This window comes from Dipodomys spectabilis, unplaced genomic scaffold, assembly GCF_019054845.1.
Source record: "Dipodomys spectabilis isolate Male_0828 unplaced genomic scaffold, ASM1905484v1 ptg000054l, whole genome shotgun sequence".
NCBI lineage: Eukaryota > Metazoa > Chordata > Mammalia > Rodentia > Heteromyidae > Dipodomys > Dipodomys spectabilis.
Window position 1 is genome coordinate 40274319 of NW_024870731.1, and position 21215 is coordinate 40295533.

The following is a 21215-nucleotide window of genomic DNA, read 5'->3' on the forward strand; positions in this document are numbered from 1 at the left end:
CTGGCTAAGCGGCTGCAGTGGTGACTCAACAAAGAATTTGTCTACTATGCTTCAGTTCTTCCCCCAGAACTACAAATAAAATTTAAAACTTTGATAAAACTCAACATTCAACCACATTAAAAACTAGGAACAGCCAGCACTGGTGGCTCACGCCTATAATCCTAGCTACTCAGGAGACTGAGATCTCAGAATCAGGGCTCAAAGCCTTCCTGTGCAGAAAGTCCCCATGAGATTCTTATCTCCAATTAGCCACTCAAAAATGGGAAGTGGATCTGAGGTTCTAAGTGGAAAAACACTAGCCTTGAGTTCAGGGATGGCACCCAGACCCTGAGTTCAAGCCTCACACCACCACCAACAAACAACAACAACAACAACAAACACCTAGGAATGGGCTGGGAAGGTGGCTTAGTGGTAGAGTGCTCGCCTTACATGCTTGAGGCCCTAGGTTCGATTCCTCAGCACCACATAAGCAGAAAAAAAAAAGTGGCACTGTGGCTCAAGTGGTAGAGTGCAAGTCTTGAGCTGAAGAGCTGAGGGACAGAACTCAGGCCCAGAGTTCAGGCCCCATGACTGGACCCTACCCCACCCCCCAAAAAAACATCTAGGAATAAAAAACAAAACAATGAATGTTAACCCTCTAAAACCTGGGATAGGAAAAAGATGCCCTTATTACCATACTAGAAAACATATCCAATATGGCCAAAAATATGCAAATTTAAATCACAATGAGATAATACTAGAAGCTCACCAAAATGATTAAAATTAAAAATACCAAAAATTAAAATTACCAAATACCGGATAAGTATATGGGACTGACAGAGATTTGAACTAGTGCAATCTCTTTGGAAACATATTTGGCCATAACTACTAACCCTTGCCTATGTATACCCTTGGATCCAACATTACTCTGGGAGTATTTCAACAGAAGTAAATATGGAGGACATCTATGGCTCTTTTTTTGTAGTTGTTATTTGTGTATAGTACTCTAGGTAAAGATTGAACTCAAGGATTCATGCTCTCACTTGACTTGCTTGTTCATGGCTGGTGTTCTGCCACTTAAGCCACAATTCCAGCCTGCCTTTTGCTGGTTATTTGGAGATGGAGTCTCAGACTTTTTTGCCCAGGCTAGCTTCAGACTTTAATCTTCTATGTCTAAGCCTCCTGAGTAGCTAGGATTACAGGCATGAGCTACCAGAGCCTGGCTACATTTACGTTTTTGAGGATTTTATGTATAATAGCCCTAAACTCTAAACAAACCATTCATCTATCAACAACAAAACAGACAAATTCCTAGCATAGAATACTATGCATGAATGGTTCACAAACTTTAGCATGTAGCAGAATCACCTGAGGACGTGTAGGAAGGGGTCTGAGGATTCCACCCCTCCATAAGAAGCAATGCCAAAGAGTGGGTTTACACACTCTCTCAGTAAGCTGAGAGTGTACATCTTGTGACTGTGACTATGACTTCCTGCTATTATGAAGTCATCCATAAACATTGTACAAGAGTATCTGTTACTGGTCAAAATGAATTCTATTTCTTCTATTTGTTGACTGGTATCAAGCTCTTTTTTGAAAATCATTTTTTATAACTTTTACTCATATATTTTTTGGGGGGTCCTAAGGATTTTCTTATTATTTTGTATACTTGTTTTATATGGTAACTATTTTGCACAAATAAAAAAAAAACACTGCTATAGATACAAGAGAAGGAACAAACTACTGTTATATACAATCATAGAAAAAAAGCTCACTGACATAACACAGTGCCAAAAATAAAACATCAAGGTATGTGTACCATATGATTTCATTTGCATGAAGTCTAAAATCATGCAAAATCAACCCACTGTCAGAACCGTGCTTGTCGGTGGTGGGTTCTGATTTGGAGGCAGGAAGGAAGCTGTGACAATAGTGGTAATGTTCTACGTTACATCTAAACTGGGGTGGACTGCACAGGTCCTGAGAGAGCTTGGCTGTGATGGCCCCTAAGGAAGCACACCTTGTGCCTAGGGTCTAGCGCTAGTTCTGTGATTCTCCATTTCACGAACCGAGTAAGGCAGAAGTAAGCAGCACCCGTTGTAGGACAGTCCTTAGCTTTCATACATGCACTCTATCAGTCTGGGTTCATGAAAGGGCACAATAATTTGAAGAAAAAAGTTTTAATATAAGTAATTCCTAACTATAACAGGGATTAAAATAACAAAGGAATAGCTAGTAAGCAGAACTCTGCAGAACACAAAAATAGCAAGATAAAAGGAACAGGTACAAGCCAGGTGCTGGTGGCTCACCCCTAAAATCCTAGCTACTCAGGAGGCTGAGATCTGAGGATTGCGATTCAAAGCCAGCCCAGGCAGGAAAAGTCTGTGAAACTCTTATCTCCAATAAACCACTAGAAAACGAGAAGTGGTACTGTAGCTCAAATAGTAGAGCACTCACCTTGAGCTGAAGAGCTGAGGAACAGCACCCAGACCCAGAGTTCAAGACCCACCACCAACAAAAAAAAGGAACAAGTACAACTTCTACTACCTCAAGAGTTCCTGCCTCCCACCCAGACAGATGTGAACCTAACTGAAGAGGGCACAGCTGTGGCTATCCGCTGCAGGTGGAGCAATGGGCCTCCCTGTGATCATTACAGCAGACTCTAGAGACATTGTATGGGAAGAGGCAGGCCTGTGAACACATGGGAACCAAGAGGCAAAACCCCTTCCTACTGCTGTTTCCTGGGTACCCTCAACAGACAACATTTAACAACAGAGTTGGCAAAGGAAAATTATTTAAAGGACCCAGTTTAATCCTTACAGAGCAGGTGAGAGTATTTACAGAGCTGTCACACTTGGTGGGAAGGTAAAGCTGTTGAGAGGCATTACCTGATTCTACCTCTAAAACTACGCTACAGCATAAGCACACATAGTAAAAACCACAGCAACTGAAGCTGTTTTATGCTCAGCTGAAATAGAGGGCTCAGCTTTGATTCTGGCAGTGTCAGGTCAACAGAACTCTCCAAAGTTTTGTTCTCTATAAAGTGAAAAGATTGGGTTAGATGAAGTCCTGCATTCTTTCTGCTTTAACATTTTCTATCCATGAGCACTTAAGTGGTGGGATGTGCGCTCTCACAGTGATGATCCTATGAGGTCATCATTATCAAGAATAGTTTTGGGGCTCAAGAATGCTGGGCTATATAACTTGTTAGAGTTACTGGGATCGGGGTTTCATTTAACATGAATGGGTGCAAGACAAAGTAATTGGTAAAGGAATAACCTCCTCTCCCAAGCTTCAAAGACAAATAACATTAGGTGAGAAAAAGTACTGTGGCTGGCATCTCAAAAATGTTACTGATTTCAGACATGGGGCTAGAGCAGACCTAAGCACAAAGGGCATTTGAAGCCTATTTACAGAGTTCCTTCCTAATTCCCAGAGGAATAAGAAGTCACTGAAATCATTAACACAGAGGGATGAATAACTAATAAAACTTACACTTTGAAAAGATCACTTTAGCCTCAGTGTGGTAAGCAGAATATGAAGAAGCCAGAGGACACAAGACAAATTAAGAAGCTACTGTTCAATCAAGACATGATAGAAGCATGGATTATGGCAATGAGCAGTGGAAATAAATTGATGGGTTTTAGAGATATTTAAGAAGTAAAACCTGGGCCTGGGAAGGTGGCTCAGTGGTAGAGCGTTTGCCTTGCATGCATGAGGCCCTGGGTTCGATTCCTCAGCACCACGTGAGCAGAAAAAAAAAGCCAGAAGTGGTGCTATGGCTCAAGTGGTAACGTGCTAGCCTTGAGCTTAAGAGCTGAGGGACAGTGCCCAGGCCCAGAGTTCAGGCCCCACGACCGGACCCCAAAAAAAGAAGTAAAACCAACCGGACTGGTCATAGATTGGGAATACAAGCAAAGTAAAACAAGATGTCAGGAAAGACTTGCAATTTCTTTGGCTTAGGAAATTGGCTGAAAAGCAACACTGGAAAAGGACCATGTTTCTATCCTGTCTTAGATTCCATCAAGCCCTCAGTTTTGTGTTTTGACAGGTATTAAAAGTATCTAAGAGAAGACATCAAGTATGTGGTTAGATACGTGTTGGGAGCTCAGAAGAGGTGTAGGCAGGAGAGATAAACTTATTAGGAAATCAGTTTAATCTTGACCAACACCAACAACTGGTTGAAGATAAACCAGAAAAAAAAAAAGAAAGACAAGTAGCTGGGGAGAAGCAAGAGGGAAACCAGAGTTAGTGTTTCAGAAAGCAATAAAGGCAGATCAAGGAAGGTAAAGAGATCTGTAGTATAATGTGTAAGAGCTAAAGATGAGATCTAAAATATGTCCTTTCGTTAGCAACATGGGATCTACAATGTTTTCAATGGAAACTAGTTCAGAAGAATGATGGGCTAGCTGAATATGCTACATCAGCTACTAAGGAAGGGATGAGGGATACAATGGCAGGTACAGAGGACACCACTGCATACTGAGAGCTAACTGTGAAGACACAGCTGAGGGAGAGAGTGCCCATATAAGAAAAAGAAGCAAGGAGGGCCAACGCTCCTGGTAAGAGTAGGAATGAGATAGAAATAAGAAGGGAATGAATGAGACTCAGGTAGGAGGAGGGACAGCCTCTAATTATAAAAGGAGAGATGACAATAACGTACAAATATAAGTAGATGTCTACGTTTCGTGTGAAGATTCCCATATAATGACTTCTATTTTCTTTATTAAAACTCTCTAATGGTTATGAGCCAGTATTTAAGGCCAAACTACTAAACAATGCGTAGAAATAATCTGGACTTACAGAAACAATTCCTACTAATTAGCCAGTGTTCCAATAGTATTCCATCTCTATACAGAAATATCAAAACAAGATTATTAATTGCTTAAATCAGAAAGTACACATATTCTCTTGATTGAAAATCAGCAGCATAAAATTAGCATTTCTCAAAGTATAAGCTTATTTCTTGAGTATGAGAACTCACTTATATGATTCTTCCCAGGCCTCCTCTTCTTCCAGGAGATCTCTTATGATGTCTGAACTGGAACTGAAAGAATATGTGTATCAGTAGTGCCAGACAATGTGTGTGTGCTGTGTGTGTATACTTTCCACTAACATAAACCTCTAGTCTACAAGAACAGAAAAACAAACCAGCAGACCAGTGGTAGTTATGTGTGGGTACAACAGGGCGGGCAAGGAAGGATGACAAAGTGGCAGAAAGAATCTGGAAGGAATCTGATGGCTCACTACCTCGACTGGGAGAATGGCGTCCCAGTCACACACATGCATGAAAACCCATCAATATTTACCATTTATTATTACACAATTTTATTAAAGGCATAAAAAACTTAAGGAATTTTCAATAAGAAAAAAAAATCCGAAACCTAAATAAATCCCTCAATATAAAAACTTTACCTAAATTGAATAATCATGACTTTTTAAATTTCTCACATCAACCAAAGATCAAATCGTGTTTTATTCAGTCTCTAACACCATGAAAAACAAAGATAGAAAAAAACAAAAAATAAAAAAACCAACTTTAACAACGAGATTCACAAGAGATAAGTTCCTAATTGGCTTTTAGTCTCTTGGCAACCAAAGTCAAATAAATTCTAATTAATCCAAACTGTGCTAATAATGGAAACAGGTTATAAATGCATCCTGGCTCCAAGTCCTATATCTCCAGCAAGGATATAAAGCAGATTTATAGAAGACATGTGTTATTTAAAAGAAAAAAAATTAAGGTTTTTAAAATCATTTTAAGCATCTTGTTCTTACCCAGATCAATATGACTTAATTTTAGAAAGCCTATGTGTACACCAATATCAAAAAACCTCTTCTCAAGACCTCATGACCTGAAATAACACGGCACTGTAGGAACAACTCAGCCTTTCTCACTCTGCAGGCAGTGTAGAAAGCTGAGGTATCCCAACCCCAAGTGTGAACCAAAGGTTTGGAAATGTTAATGCAATCTTTTCTTTTTTGCAGTACTAGCTATAAAACCCAAGGCCTCAGCCAAGCTTAGGAACATGCTCTACCACTTGAGCCACGCCCCCATCCCTTTTTTGTACTTGGCATTTGTGTTTCTGTAGGGTTTTGTTACTAAGCTGGCACCATATTGCTAAAACTGCTCAACCGCACTACTAGCCCTTTATTCTATTGGTTATTTGCAATCTATACCACAGCTGATCTGTGCTGTGATCCTCGTATATTTGTGCTTCCCCATGTTGCTGGTGATAGCAAGCCTTTGCTGACCCCAGCCCCTGGGCTACCCTGTGGCTAGTTAGTAACAGGCATGTAATGCCTTAGCTAGCCATTGGATGAGATGGAGTTTCACCCACTTTTTTTTTTTTATATGCTCAGGTAGGCCTTGAACTCCAATCCTTGAGAACCACCTCCCAGTTGCTATAATAAGCTTGAGCCACCATACCTGGCTTCACTGGTTTTGTCAGGAGTAGAGCATCATTTCCCTGCTTGAGTGCACACCCGGACTAGGAGTCTGCCTACTTTAGGATTCACATCATTGCTCAGATCACAGAAACACATTACTGAACCCATCTTCCCTCAGTAGGAAAGAGCCTCTTGTACTTCTCTGTCTGAGCTGGCCTAGGACAGCTGTCCACCCAATCTCAGCTTCCCAAGCAGCTTGGGAGGAAAGGTGTGCACTATTGTAGGAGCTATGGGTTGAGAAATGCAGATCTCTTGTACTTATCTTCCCAAGCTGGCCTTGAACTGCAATCATCTCAAATTCAGCTTCCCAAGTAGCTAGGCTTACAAAGTGTGAAGCAAAGGCACTAAGATTTGTATTTCTTCTTCTCCTCATTGTCTTCAAATAGCTGTACAAAGGAGTTTCAACGTACCAGTTTGTATGTATAAAGTATTTTGTTTTTGAGACTTAGCCTCACTACTATTGCTGGACTTTGTTTATGAAGTATATGGGATTACAGATAAATGCTACCACACATAGCTATCAATTATATTCTAAATGTTACTCTTATAACTACCACACATACCTATCAATCATATTCTAAATGTTACTCTTATAATGACTAAAGTTTAAAATCTCTGAAGATTTGAAGTGACAGCGGATCATTCTCAACCACTTCTGACAAACCACTTTGAAGCAATACCTGCCTAAAATGCCTGAATAGGAAAGAGCAACAGTGGCCATACCACCTGTTTTATGCAAGTGATTTCCTCCCCCAGTTCCCTGGATCTCAAGGGGCTACGTGCAGGGCTCGCCGATGGGGATTCCTACACTCAATGGCCTATGTAGAGGTAAAGTCACACCCCAAAGTGCATTGCCTCTCTAGATACCCAGCACAGTGGTTCACAGGCATTTGAGAACAAAGAATGCATGTGTAGTAGTAGCTTTCAATATCTGTGGCTTGAGAAAATACAGTGATTTTTAAAAAGTGATAAACTGATCACGATAAATGATTATGAGTTCAGTAAGGGGTTGGAGTCAATGCTCAGGTGGTAGAGCACCAGCATGAAAGCATCAGATAACAAGTTCAAGTTCCAGTCTCAGAAAAAAGAAAAAAATTTTCAGTAATACTTAGTTCATACATCTTCACTGCTGCAGTACAAGCACATATTTTTTCCATTTATAGCTTATTTTTTAAAATAATTTTTATTGAGGTTAACTGATTACATAAATTTCACAGTATTGTGGGATAGTGATACTTACAGTCACAAACACATTTTAACCTTCACGAGGCAAACTGTCACTATCATAGTCTATAATGTTTGTGAATTCTATGAGCTTTGGTAACTCAACTATTTCTTCCACATCCGGTGATATGTACATTTTTTTCCCTTTTGCTTAGTGTGAGCTGTTCCCTCTTTTCCTTTCATTCCCTCCCATCACCGCCCTTGAGTTGCTTAGTTCGTTTTCATCAATGTCCAGTGCAGCTGATTGGCCCCTCTATTGTATATTTTCCTGTTTCCTTCTGATTCTGTGCCCTCCTCCTGACTTCCCTCAGATGTGTACATATATATACACCATATGTGGTCAAGAACATGGAGTTCATTTAGAAATGATATATAGGTACTACAATTTTTGGATCCATTCATCTGTAGTGGGACATCTGGGTTGTTTCCATATCTTGGCTATTGTGAACAGTGCTGCAATGAACATGGAGGTGCATGGGTTCTTGCATCCTGGTTCCTGTTGCTCAGGGTAGACGCCTAGGAGTGGTATGGCTGGGTCATACTGGAGGTCTATATTTAGCTTTCTGAGGTACCTCCAGACTGCTTTCCAAAGTGGTTGTATTAGTATACATTTCCACCAGCAATGCAGTAGAGTTCCTCTTTCTCTGCATTCCCTCCAGCGTTTGTCATTGGCTGGATTTACTGGGGTAAATTCAGGTGGTATCTCAGGGTTGATTTTATTTGCACTTCCTTTACAGCCAGGGATCATGAACATTTTTCTCTCTTTTCTAGATGAGTACTCTACTACTTGAGCCAGGCACCTACCCATTTTGCTTTTAGGTTGTTTTTCAGATAGGATCTTGTAGCCAACTACCATCCTCCCGTGTTTCTGAATGAGAAGGTAGGCGTGTGACCTCAGGCCTGTGCGATGTTATAACTGATTGGAACTTCTAAGCTAGGCTGATGATAGCTTAGATGACCAGGCTGTGGACCCTGGATCCCGTCACACAACCAGAAAAAGAGTAAAGTCAGCTCCTGCCAGCACCTCCCCTAACATACATACTTTTCTTTTTCTTTTTTGTAACAGGAAGGCTTACTTAGCTAAGTAAGCAGGACAGTCGTGCCTGTCACCTAAAGTCTCATCACTTTGCCTAGAAGCTTTCAACCCACCTGTACAAATCACTTACTTGTTAAAGGAAAATATCTGCTGCACATTAGTGGCATAAACCTAAGAGGTTTTTGGTATGCTGCCTCAATGGAAACAAACAGTAGAGGAGATTCACAAAAACACCGAGAGTTGCCTATACTCTCCTCTCCCTCTGTGCCTTTAATGCCACTGCCCAGCCCGGCTGGTGGTTCCCCAAAGACTTTCTATCTACTACACTTCAGGCACTACCAGAAAAATCACCAAAGCAACCAGTGGACTGTCATTGTGTCAGTCCAAGTGGGAAGTCCAAGTTTTACCTACCATGGAGTGACAAGATGACCTGTTATGCCTGCAGTTTCAACTTTAGTCACCACTGAGGTACTAAGAGTTGATATATACAATGCTCTGCTATATTATAGAACTTCTAACCACCCACCCCCTTTTTTTTGTGCCAGTCCTGGGGCTTGAACTCAGAGCCTAGGCTCTGTCCCTGAGTTGTTGTGGGTTTTTTGTTTTGTTTTGTGGGTTTTTGTTTTGTTTTTTGGTTGGTTTTTTTTTTGGCTCAAGGCTAGTGCTCTACTAGTTGAACCATAGTTCCGCTTCCAACATTTTTGGTAATTAACTGGAGATAAGAGGCTCCCGTACTTTCTTGTCTAGACTGACTTTGAATGGTGATCATCAGATCTTAGCCTCTTGAGTAGCTAGGATTATAGGTGTGAGGCCCCAGTGCCTGGCTTGTTCAACTCTTTTAAAGCAATGTACTCAGCTATATTCTACTCAACAGTCACATTCCTGAAATTAAATAGGACTTTTTAAAGAGTACTTACTGGGCCTAACATCCAATGTTTCTAAAATTAACACTCATAGATCTCTTCCTTTTGAGCAATCTTTGAAGTCTTAGTAATTTTACTATGTCCTGAAGATCAAAAACTCCTTTAAAATACTTTCAAGTCTTGTTAAAAAAAAAAAAAAGATAATTACTCACTCTAGCATACCCAACATCAGAGCATTCACAATCCCAAGCAAATACAACTTTCAAACCTAGAACAATGAACTTCTTCAGAATAAACTTCACCTTCTCTGCTTTTGGTCAGTTGTGGAGCTTGAACTCTGGGCCTGGGCGCTGTCCCTCCGCTCTTCAGCTCAAGGCGAGCACTCTACCACTTGAGCCACAGTGCTACTTCCAGCTTTTTCTGTGTAATGTGGTGCTGAGGAATCGAACCCAGGGCCTCATGCATGCGAGGCAAGCACTCTACCACTGAGCCACCTTCCCAGCCCCGGATCATTAAATTTTAAGAAGCTCTATAAACATGAGTTCTGACACATAAAAGCTAACAGCTCCCCTGGGGAGGGGCATTCAGATCAGGCTCTCTGACACCATCAGTCCATGCCAGAGGGCATCTTGGTTTACCTTTGTGTATGTATGTGCTGATACTGAGGCTAGAACTCATGGCCTCACACTCACACTCAGCTTTTTGATCAAGGCTAGCTAGCATTCTACCACTTGAGTTATGCCTCCGCCTCTAGGTTTTTGCAGGTGAACAGGAGATAAGAATATTTTCCATTTGTCTGGTTCTATCTGGCTGGTTCTGAACTGAGGTGCCGAGATCTCAGCTGCCTTAGTGGCTAGGATAATAGGCATGAAGCTCATTCCTGTTACCTACAGTGCCCAGCTAGAGTGGATCTTATATAGATTATATGTGAGAAAGCTCTACTTACCAAAAAAAAAAAAAAAAAAAAAGAATGCTGAAAAGATGTCAAACACCTTTGGAGGCTGTGAGGATTTTAGCGTCAACATTAAGGTGTGTTGTCACCTGCTGTGTGAGATCATGGACAGGTTACATAAACTTGCTAACTCTCAGTGTCCTCATATGCAAAGTCAGAATAATACACACACCTTATAGGGATATCTTTTAAATGAAGCAATACAAGACTTAATATTCAACCCAGAGCTTGGCACACAATAAGTGTTCAACAATTGCCAGTTCCATTTTCATGAAACAGATTGGACTTTGAATTACCCAAATAATTGCCTCAGCATTATGTTTCAATTTGCCCTAGGAAAGCTGTCACTGTGTGCACCACTTTAGTCTTTGATTTCCACTGTTTCTATGACACCAGGGTGCAAAATCATCAGAACTTGTTATTTATCCAGCACAAGAGGTACGCAGGGTACTGCGGGCTAGGAAAAAATGTAAGCATCTGCTATAAAATTCTGTGGATTAGAAATTACTTACAGGTAGAACTTTTCTACTCTCTAATAGTTAATCTCTTCTCCTCAACCCCCTCCATCTCTTTTCCTAAGAGTGCAACTCTTTGAGTACAACTGAGTATATGCAACATAAAATTATAAAAAAAACTGGGGCTGGGAAGGTGGCTCAGTGGTAGAGCGCTTGCCTTGCATGCATGAGACCCTGGGTTCGATTCCTCAGCACCACATAAGCAAAAAGGAAAAAAGCTGAAAGTGGTGCTGTGGCTCAAGTGGTAGAGCACTAGCCTTGAGCAGAAGAGCTAAGGGACAGCAGCCAGGCCCAGAGTTCAGGCCCCATGATCGGACCCAATAAATAAGTAAATAATAAAAAAACTACAGGACAGATCATTGAGTATGGATGGAAAGTCTACAAAGCCTACCAGACAATGATGCTTAAACAAAAGCTGCCCACTACTATGAATTCTTCCTCAAACGGCTATTCTTGCTAATCTGTTCCATAGGATGTCCAACAGCTCCATATATTTTAGTTGTAATACTAAACATTTTAGGTTTAAAAAGACTACCACTCAATGAGAACAACAAGAAAAAATACCATTTTCTGAGCATCTACCTTTACCAACTACTGTGTTAATTACTTCATACGCATTAACTTTAATTCATAGACGCACCCTGGGCTTTCTCCCAGTTTGACAGAGAGAGAAAGGCTCAGAAAAATTAAAGTTGCAAAACCGGTCCTTCACATTATATTGATCTAACTAGTGGTGGCTCTTTTGCTCAAGGCTAGCACTCTACCACTTTGAGCCACAGTGCCATTTCCAGTTTTCTGGTGGTTAATGGGAGGTAAGAGTCTTACAGACTTTACTGCCCCAGCTGGCTTTTAACTCTGATCCTCAGATCTCAGCCTCGTGAGTAAAGGTGTGAGCCATCAGTGCCCAGCTAAACTTGATACTTTTAATATTTCTTCTATTCATTCAATTACACTTCAGCAAACATACAGCTTTATTTTAAGGCCTCAGCCCTTGAAGCCCAGGGCACCAGGCTCCAGCATACCTGTGGATCCCAGCAATACCAAAACATTATTGATTTCTACCAGTGCCAAGGAGAAAGGTTAGACCACTAAATTAAAGAGAGAAGCACTCTTTCTGGACCAGTGACTTTAAATTCTCATAAAAATATGTATAGGAATGTTTGGGGTGTTTTTGAACAGAAATATAAGCACATTAAATTATTTCCAAATAGTGGAGCCCTCCCAGCTCTCAGGAAAAATTCAAGTTTGAAGCAGAATTAAATATTTGTATTTGCAGCTAACTTACAAACTGACCTAAGAAACAAAAGAAGAATCCAACCCTGGAAGTCGATGAAATGAAATATTTTTGAATTACCGAAATATTCAGAGCTGCAAGCTCTCGAGCTAAATGAGCACGAGAATAAAATAGCTTTTTCAGCTATCAATGGTATAAATGACTGATGCAAATAGAAATCAAACACTAAAAGAACTCACAATAGGTTCAACAACTTGTATTTAAAAAAAAGCATCAGGCACTGGTGGCTCACACCTGTAATCTTAGCTACTCAAGAGGCTGAGACCAGAGGATTTCAGTTGAAAGCTAGCCCAGGCAGGAACACCCATTAGACTCTTATCTAAAAACTGAAAGTGGCATTGTGGCTCAAATGGTAGAGCTCTAGCCTTTAACTGAAGAGATCAGGGACAGTGCCCAGGCCCAGAGTTCAAGACCCACAACTGACAAAAACAAAAACAAGCAGCATTCCAAAGTTGCATTTTTGTTGTCACTTAAGCCTTAGTTTGATTACAAGTGCCTCTGAGACAGAGATGGCAGGGTTGGCTATGACACTGGTGCTATAACCAGGTGCCCTCCACCTAGAAAGGCCAGCATCTATAGAATACAGCTCCTCATCCTGAGGATGCTTGCCTAACTGTATAAATTCAGGATGCCTACATCCACCAAAGTTCAGATCATAAAATTCCCATCTGAAAGTCTGTGCAAAAAGCACAAGAATTTCAAAACTCACCTGTATGACTAGATTTTAGACTCAGTTCCCACATGAAATGAAGTGTTAAGACTAAAGGATCAAAGTGTATTAGCAGAATTATCTCTCCAAAGTTATTTGCCCAAACTTTTAATGATCTTGATGTTTGACATTTTTTTAATGTGTTCCATCACCTATACCCAGTAACGAACAAGTTATAAATGGCTCTCGTAAAATGTACTCATGAAGCAAACAGCACTTAACTAAAACCACATGTTAATGATATCTTAAAGGCTGCTATAATGGGCTTTTGCGGAATCAACAGAAAAGGGGGGAAAAAATCCTCTACAAGAGAAACCCATCATCCTGTAACACTTGAATTCTTCTGAGATACAAGAATAATGCACTCCACTTACATGGTAAAATCAATAGGAGTGAGCAAAATCAGCAATTTTCTAGGTACTCATGTTCTAGAATGTACCTTGGTTGGGAGCACAGAGCACAGAGAAGATGTGCAAATGAATACTCCAGAGATTTCTGAGATGACATTTCAGAGAGTGAGAATGGAGTGTTTTCTGCTCATCACAGGACAAGAATGGAAACAGGCAATTGGAATTTCTCAGGTCATTCTAATTCACTATTGCAGGAAGCAATGATCATCTAAAATGTAGCCAGACAAAAATCCTAATCCTGACACAATGCATGGGGAAAACCTGGAGATCTGTAACATCTGGTCTTCTGATTTAAAATCACCAGTGGAAGGTTGGAGGCCTGGCTCAGATGGTAGAGCACCAGCCAAGGAGCAAAAAGTATCAGATACTTAGTCTCGGAGGAAAAAAATAAAACCACAAATGAAATGAAATGGGATGGGGCCTGACTTGAATCGCTTCTATGGTGACTGTAACCAATGCTGTCTTGATTAACCAATTTAAAACACAAAATCCCAAGCATTTATATTGTAAATTATGTTTATTCCACCCAATTTTAGTCACCAAAACAAGAACAAAATGATCCTGGTTTATTATTTTCTTTGAGGGTCTGGGAATATTGACCCAAAATAATTATTATGTGTCCAATATTTAGAAGGAATGGGCAGTTCCGTCAGAGTTAAGTCTTCTCAAAGCACTCATTTTTTTCTCTATTATGAACTGAATTCTAAACCAGTCAAAATCCCATCTCAGTTATATGAATCAAGCTAAAAATACACAAGCACATGGGGCAGGAATTCCTATAATAGAATTCACATCATAGAACATCTGATAGATTATACAGAAATGCACTTTTAAAAGTTTAGCTTTCTGGGGCTGGGAAGGTGGCTCAGTGGCAGAGCGCTTGCCTTGCATGCATGAGGCCCTGGGTTCAATTCCTCAGCAGCACCACATAAGCAAAAAGAAAAAAGCCAGAAGTGGCACTGTGGCTCAAGTGGTAGAGCGCTAGCCTTGAGCTGAAGAGCTGAGGGACATCGTCCAAGCCCAGAGTTCAGGCCCCATGACCGGACCCAAAAAAAAAAAGTTTAGCTTTCTCCAAGCATGGTAGTACACAACTGTAATCCCAGCTACTTGGGAGGCAAAGGTGGGAGAACTGTAGCCCAAAGCGAACCAGTATGAAACCCTATCTGAAAAACAAATCCAAGTCAAGAAGGACTAGCAATGTTGTGCAAATAATAGAATGCTTGCCCTAATAAGCATGAGATCTTAAGTTAATCCCCTGGACTACCACTAAAAAGTCTGGATTTTTTTTTTTTTTGGTTGTCTGATTGCAATCTGTGTATCATCTGTGTATCAACTGTGTCTACAATTCTCTCCCTGTTTCCGGCTGCCCCGATCACTGATTTTCTCCATCTCTCGCATTCCACTGCTTTACTCATAAGCTTCTCATCCTTCTGGATGCCCATCTGAGAAGCCTCCCTGCCACCCCTCTCCCAGCATCCTACATCTCCTCTGCCAAGCCAAGGCAGGTTTCTTTTCCTCTGAGAGACTACAGGGCAGCATGTCCTACCTACACCCAACAAGGGCAAGAACTGTGCTAGAGCCTGGTCTATCACGATTAAAAACACAAATCAAAACTAAATGTCCAGGAACTAAAGGAGTTTGAGGAGGCCAGGAACACCCGAGTGAGCAAGCAAGGGAAGAAGGTTCTCTCCCTCCTTCCCTTCCTCCCTCTTTCCTTCCTTCCCTCCCTCCTTCCTTCCTTCCTTCCCTTCCTCCTCCCCTCCCTGTCTGTCTCTCTGTCTCTGTCTCTCTCTCTCTCTCTCACACACACACACACTGGCTGGCGTGACAGGAAACATACAGGCATAGAGAGGGATCCAGACACCCCACATCTGCTCCAACCAATTCCACTCTCTCTCCAGGAATGTGGGACAGGGACTCCTTTCTTTCCCCACCTCCAATCAAAATCGAATTTCTCTAGTGAAATCATAGCATATCAGAGGTATGTCATCTTTGTTTATCTTCTCTAAGTTTTGTTTCTGTACTAGTCAAGATTCAGTGGAGGCAGTACACTCAAGTGGCTTTGCTGAGATTTTGTACAATCTTGCAATTTCTGAAAGGTGTAGTAATTGGTAAATAAGCTGTACATTCTTCTACTACTTAACCATTGTGGGTAATAAATTCTAATTATGAATTATAATTCTAGAACTATACTTATTATTTATATATATTGAAGCATCGTGTTTGTATTAAAATTTCCATTTTTCTAATCATTTTTTATTTCATTATAAAGCCCTATATTTTCTACTTTTTAAAAGTACATGTTATGTGGGTTTATTGTGAAAAATAGAAAAACCAGAGGAATAAACTTCTACAATTTTATCAGCCAGCAATAACTTAGTGCTAATCATTTATAAACACATGCTTCTAAAAACAGATGTATGGCCAGACACACTGGTGTTTTTTGAGTTTTTTGGTCAGTCATGGGGCTTGAACTCTGGGCCTGGGCGCTGTCCCTGCTCAGCTCTTCAGCTCAAGGCAAGTGCTCTACCATTTGAGCCACAGTGCCACTGGTGGTTAACTGGAGATAAGTCTCACGGACTTTTCTGCCTGGGCTGGCTTTCAACTATGATCCTCAGATCTCAGCCTCCTGAATAGCTAGGACTACAAGTGTGAGCCATCAACACCCCACCCAATGGGCTTTTTAAAACAGGAAAACCATACTATTTTTCCATATAAAAATACTTTCTGTAAGAGAGGAGTCATGCTGCTGTAGGCCTAATGTGCACGGAAACATTGTGAGAATTTTCTTTCATACAGTCTTTTCATCATACAGAATGTCGACCTATTATCATGTTGAAAAGTGGTTGGTTTTCTTTGTGCTAGAATGGTATTCAAGCTTTCATAAAGTGGTAGATGAACAACTAAGAATAACCTTGTTTTCAGATTCAATGGGTATGTTCAATATGAATAATTAAAGCGCGTTTTATTGCCAACTTAATTTTTTTCCTGTAAGGGCTTCTTTTAGAATTGAAATTCTTACTATTTTGTTGATCTTCTCTTACCAACTTGGAAACAGATGATAAATTAATAATAATTTTGGATTTTTATATAGCTTCTTGTCAGATGATTTCTGGGAGTTCAAGAGGCCTGTCCAAATTTCTGTAAATTAACTTATTGTTCTTATTAACCAAGAAGGGAATGCTTTTGTTTTCCAAGTTTTGGCAAGCCGGGGGCAATGCATTTTTATTGAGGACTAAGTGAAAAGATGCTATTGATTACAACCTTAGAGGCAGCTTCATCCCCACACTAAGATGAATTGTAGTCCTGCTCCAGCTTAGAAGACTCTGCAGGCCATTATTTTGTAAAAAGAAAAAAAAAGACTGTGCACTTTACGTGTAGGCAAAGGAGTTAAAAAGAGACTATCTTTTGGCATAACTAGAGAAATAATATGACCTCTATAGAGCCTGTCATAGCAGTACCCCATTTCTTGATTTGGTATGGCCATACAAGTCACTAACAATTTCACTTCCCATCGTGTGTTCTTTCTCAACTCTAGAAAAATGACCTAAACAAAGGCTTGAACGTGGAAAACAAAGTCACTCTGTGGTCAAGGCACTACACTCCTCGCTCCCAGCTTGCCACTGTGAAAATTATAGGCTTGGACCACCAGCACCATCTCAGTATACATGGGAAATAGAACTGTGAAATCACCAGGTGCTACATGTTCCTTACCTATTACATGAATCTGACTCTGATGAGAAAAGAACCACTTCTTGAATATCAGTGCAGCCAGAAGAATCATCTGGTCCCGCGGGCTCAGATCTCCCTGGGGAGCCTGGTTTTGACTGAAGAGAGTGGTTTGTTACCAAGGTGGTATCTGAGAATTTCACTGTAACATCTTCCTGTCCTAAAAAGGAAAAAAATAAATAAATGGAAAACTGGAAAGAAACAGACTGAAGAGAAACTTCAAAATCAACAACTTCCATCACACTTAATATTTGTAGTAATACTCAAAAACAAAAAACAAAAAACAGAAGTATATGCCACAGGTTCCAAAACTCTAATGACAGCCAGGACACAAGAACCAACATGACTGTGTTGTTACCGAGTCCCACAATGAACTTTATGTTTTCCCAGGATTAAGTTAATATTTCCTTTAGTACCACAAATGGGAGGGGACAAAGAACACTGCTTGCCTAGAATGAGTGAAATTCTGGGTTTAATCCCCAGTACCTGGGAAGGAAAAAAAACAAAAGAACCAATGGAAAACCTAGTTAACTCTAATGGGTCTTCTATTTATACATTACTGAGAAGTACCTGCATACTTTCAAGATCAGAGAACACTAATAAGTATAACAAAAAAATTCAAGATCAGCTAGTAAGAAAACTACAATCTTTGTCACTAATACATGATAGTGAATCTAGGAAATAAGATGTATTTCCTGAACCTATGAAATAAGATGTATTTACTATGGAAAAGAAAAACCAATCAGACATGACAGTATTTCTACTAATTCTTTATCACATTCTGTTTCTGAAGTTTCTTTTTGGAAATTAAAGATACACTTTCCAGAAGTAATTAAGCTTTTGAATGCCACAAATCACAAAAATGTAAGCTAATGTTGCCTGATGATCATTAAGCCACCATTACAGAAACAAGGTCCATCAGGGAAAGAGGAAAGAACCAACCCTAGGGTCATCAGAAAGTCAAGAATCCCCTCTTCTAAACACATTCACAAAGAGCACCTTCAAGGGAACTAGTCACGCAGGGACTCAAGGCTTCTGGGCAATGGTATCACTCAACTGGCCAGGAAAACACAATCAAGCAGACAAACCATGGAACAGGAATTTTATTTTTGCACAGTATCTGCATTCTTTTCCCATGTACAGTAGCTTCTAGAAGATAAATGCCCTGTTGGGAACATCATTCAAAAATCTGAGGTCACTTAAAGCCAGTGACTGTCCAAATCTAGCCTTAGATCTCAGAATGAAGGTCTTCAAAGGAGATGGTGCATACCTGTGATCCTAGCCACCTGTGAGGTAGAAGTAGGAGGACTCTACTCTTGTTAGGGCAAAAGCACAAGACCCTAGCTGATAAACAAACTAAAAAGAAGAGGACTGACTAAGGGTATAGCTCCCATAGTAGAGGGCTTGTCCAAGAGGCTCAAGGCCCTAAAATCAGTCCCTAGTACCATAAAAAAGGTGCATGAATGTATGATGCTATACAAATCCATCTTTTCAATCTGTCAGTGTCTGTCTCTTTCATACTCCCACCTCTCTAATGTCCCCGTTCATTCACAGCAATCACCTCTCAAGCCAAAACCAACATATCTGAACCCCATCACCTCTTTCAGTCTAATGTTTTAAATGAGTTTCATCCCCTTCACGTATAGTCCCTCTCTGTTTATACCCTTCCTACATATACAAGTAACTCATACTCACTCTTACCTGTTCCCCCACCCTTAATTTCCCTCAGTACCTAAATCTCACCTGGAAACTAGACTACTATTAGCATCATCTGTTCTTTCGTTTGTTTTGTTTTGCATTTTCTGCTTTCTGCTCCTGTTCATCTTATTAGTTTGTTTGCCTAGTTGTCTTTTTCCCAGTTTTTCTTCCCCTTCTTTCTTTTTCTTTCTTCCTTCCTCCTTGATCATGAGTGATACTTGTGACATACCTACTCATTTTTCTTAACTTCACCTCCACTGCACTCCAACCCAACACAATTTTAATTTTTCCCCTCTTCCAATTACCTCACTCCACCTCACCATTTACATCTCCTATAAAGCTTAACTCTCACCCCTTCCCACCCTGTAGAACAAAATACCTAACATTATTCCAACAGGCCTTCCCTCTTGATTTTTCTATTCCTACCAAAGAACAAAGATACACCTTGGATCCTAAATTTATCTAGAAAGAAAGATCATAACCAGAGTAGTAACTCCTCTTCTTTAGCACATTGTGACTTCCATCTACAATAACCCTAAGAGGAAGAAAAGTCTCACACTTGTCTGGAGCACTGAGATCAACTGTGAGTGAACAAAGACCCATCTCTCAATACAGCCAATAAATACTCAGCCATTGCCCCATCTTAAGGAAGCTGCAAAAAAAAAAAACCACCAACTGAGAGCATTCAGTCCCTACAAACCCTGAAACCAGATGCATAAATCCTGGATCATGAAATTCATGAATAAACAAGACAATGTGTCACTCTTAAAAAACAGTAACACTAAAGCAAAGGACTCAAGTGAGTGTAAGAAGGAAGCAAGTCCAAACAATAAGCTCAAAAAACAATAATAGGAACTGTCAACAAAATAAAGGAACAGATGTTTAAAAACCTACATGAATTCTGAGAGAAGTTGGACAAACAAAAAGAGAAACAAGAGAAACAAACAGCTAAATGAAAGAAGACGCTACAATGGATTATTTTGTTCACTGGCCTTGGCAACAGAAACCTAATATTAATCTTGAATTTTAAAATGAATCAGAATTAATAACATGCTACATAGGCTGTGGAACATTCAAGTACATTAGCTATAGACTGCATTCCTCTAAAGTAAACACTAGAGTTCTGTAACAAAAATAATTCATTTTCTTTGTAGGACATCTTAGTAGTTACAGCAATAAATCCCATACCTAGAAAATATCCTCAAGGTTAAACTACTGAGGAACTTATGATTTTTTCATTAACTGCATGGAAGATAGACTTTAGAGATTGTTTCTTCAGGACATTTTTTTGAATCACTTTTCCCAGAGTAATAAACTTAGTTTATATTCAACAACTGCTACTTGAAGTATATCTAAAGATACTTTTTCCCAATTCAAATACCTAGTAACTCCAGAGTAAATTCTCTTGGTTTTACTTTCTTTTTATATTAAAGATAAATAATGAACTTCATGTTTGTTCTGAATACTCTCTCACCCATGCACCCGGATAGGAGCCCTCTTGCAGATTCACCTTTTCCCGTTGCTTTGTTTTCTGATGTCCAACCAGTTTTCTTGTATCCTTTCTTGGCCTGATCCACCAGAAGCTGAAATTCATTCTGATGTTTTTTACCTGAAATTAAAATGATCTTATAAGTGATGGGTGAAGAAAGCAAACCATCCCTAAGTGATGGACTGAGTGTCACAAGGCGTACGAGCTAGCTCAGCAGCATCGCCTCAGGAAAGAAACACAGCTAAGGCAAAAGCTGCCAAGCAGAAGACAAAAGACTAGAGGGACCACAGAAGCCTCTTTCTCTTTCTCTATCCCTTCCCCAAATATAAACATGGCAATAAGCTATCTATCACTTTTGTTGGCTACTTTAGATTTCTTCCCGAACCCCACCCTAAGGAGAGAGTTTTGTTTGTTTGTTTGCCAGGCCTGGGGACTTGACTTCAGGGGCTGGATGCTATCTGAGCTTCTCTATCTCCTGGCTAGCTCTCTACCATTTGAACCACAACTCCACTTCCAGCTTTTTGGTGGTTAACCAGAGATAAGTTTCCAGGACAGGAAGGACTTTCCTGCCGGCGTTGGCTTCAAACTAAGATCCTTTGAGCTCAGACTCTTTAGTATTAGCTAGGATTATAGGCATGAGCTACAACACCTGGCAATTCTCCATTTTTTTCTTTTTCAGGCTACCAGGAAACAGATTTGTGGGTAAGAAATTTGCTAAAGTAATCGCATTAATATTAAGGAGGCTTAATGCCTTTATCTTGCAAAGTAATAAAATTCCAAATTGAGAAAAAGAGATTTTCCTTTTCTGGTTTAACTCTAATTGCCCCACAGCTGTGAAGCTGGAAAGGAAAGCTATGTGGCAGCTAC

At 40.2% G+C, this 21215-nt stretch overlaps 1 protein-coding gene across 3 annotated transcripts in view; it reads right to left on the minus strand.

Annotated features, from left to right (window-relative positions):
- Rad18 (RAD18 E3 ubiquitin protein ligase) overlaps nt 1–21215 on the minus strand; it is a 72388-nt gene that overhangs the window by 8248 nt on the left and 42925 nt on the right. For 2 of the 3 annotated variants that reach the window (XM_042679804.1, XM_042679802.1), the window contains 3 exons: nt 20370–20468; nt 17147–17321; nt 4964–5026 (listed from right to left, as the gene is read on the minus strand). In XM_042679804.1, the coding sequence (XP_042535738.1) occupies nt 4964–5026; nt 17147–17321; nt 20370–20468 (337 nt within the window). The remainder of the gene's footprint in view (nt 1–4963; nt 5027–17146; nt 17322–20369; nt 20469–21215) is intronic. The other variant, XM_042679803.1, reaches the window with a different exon arrangement.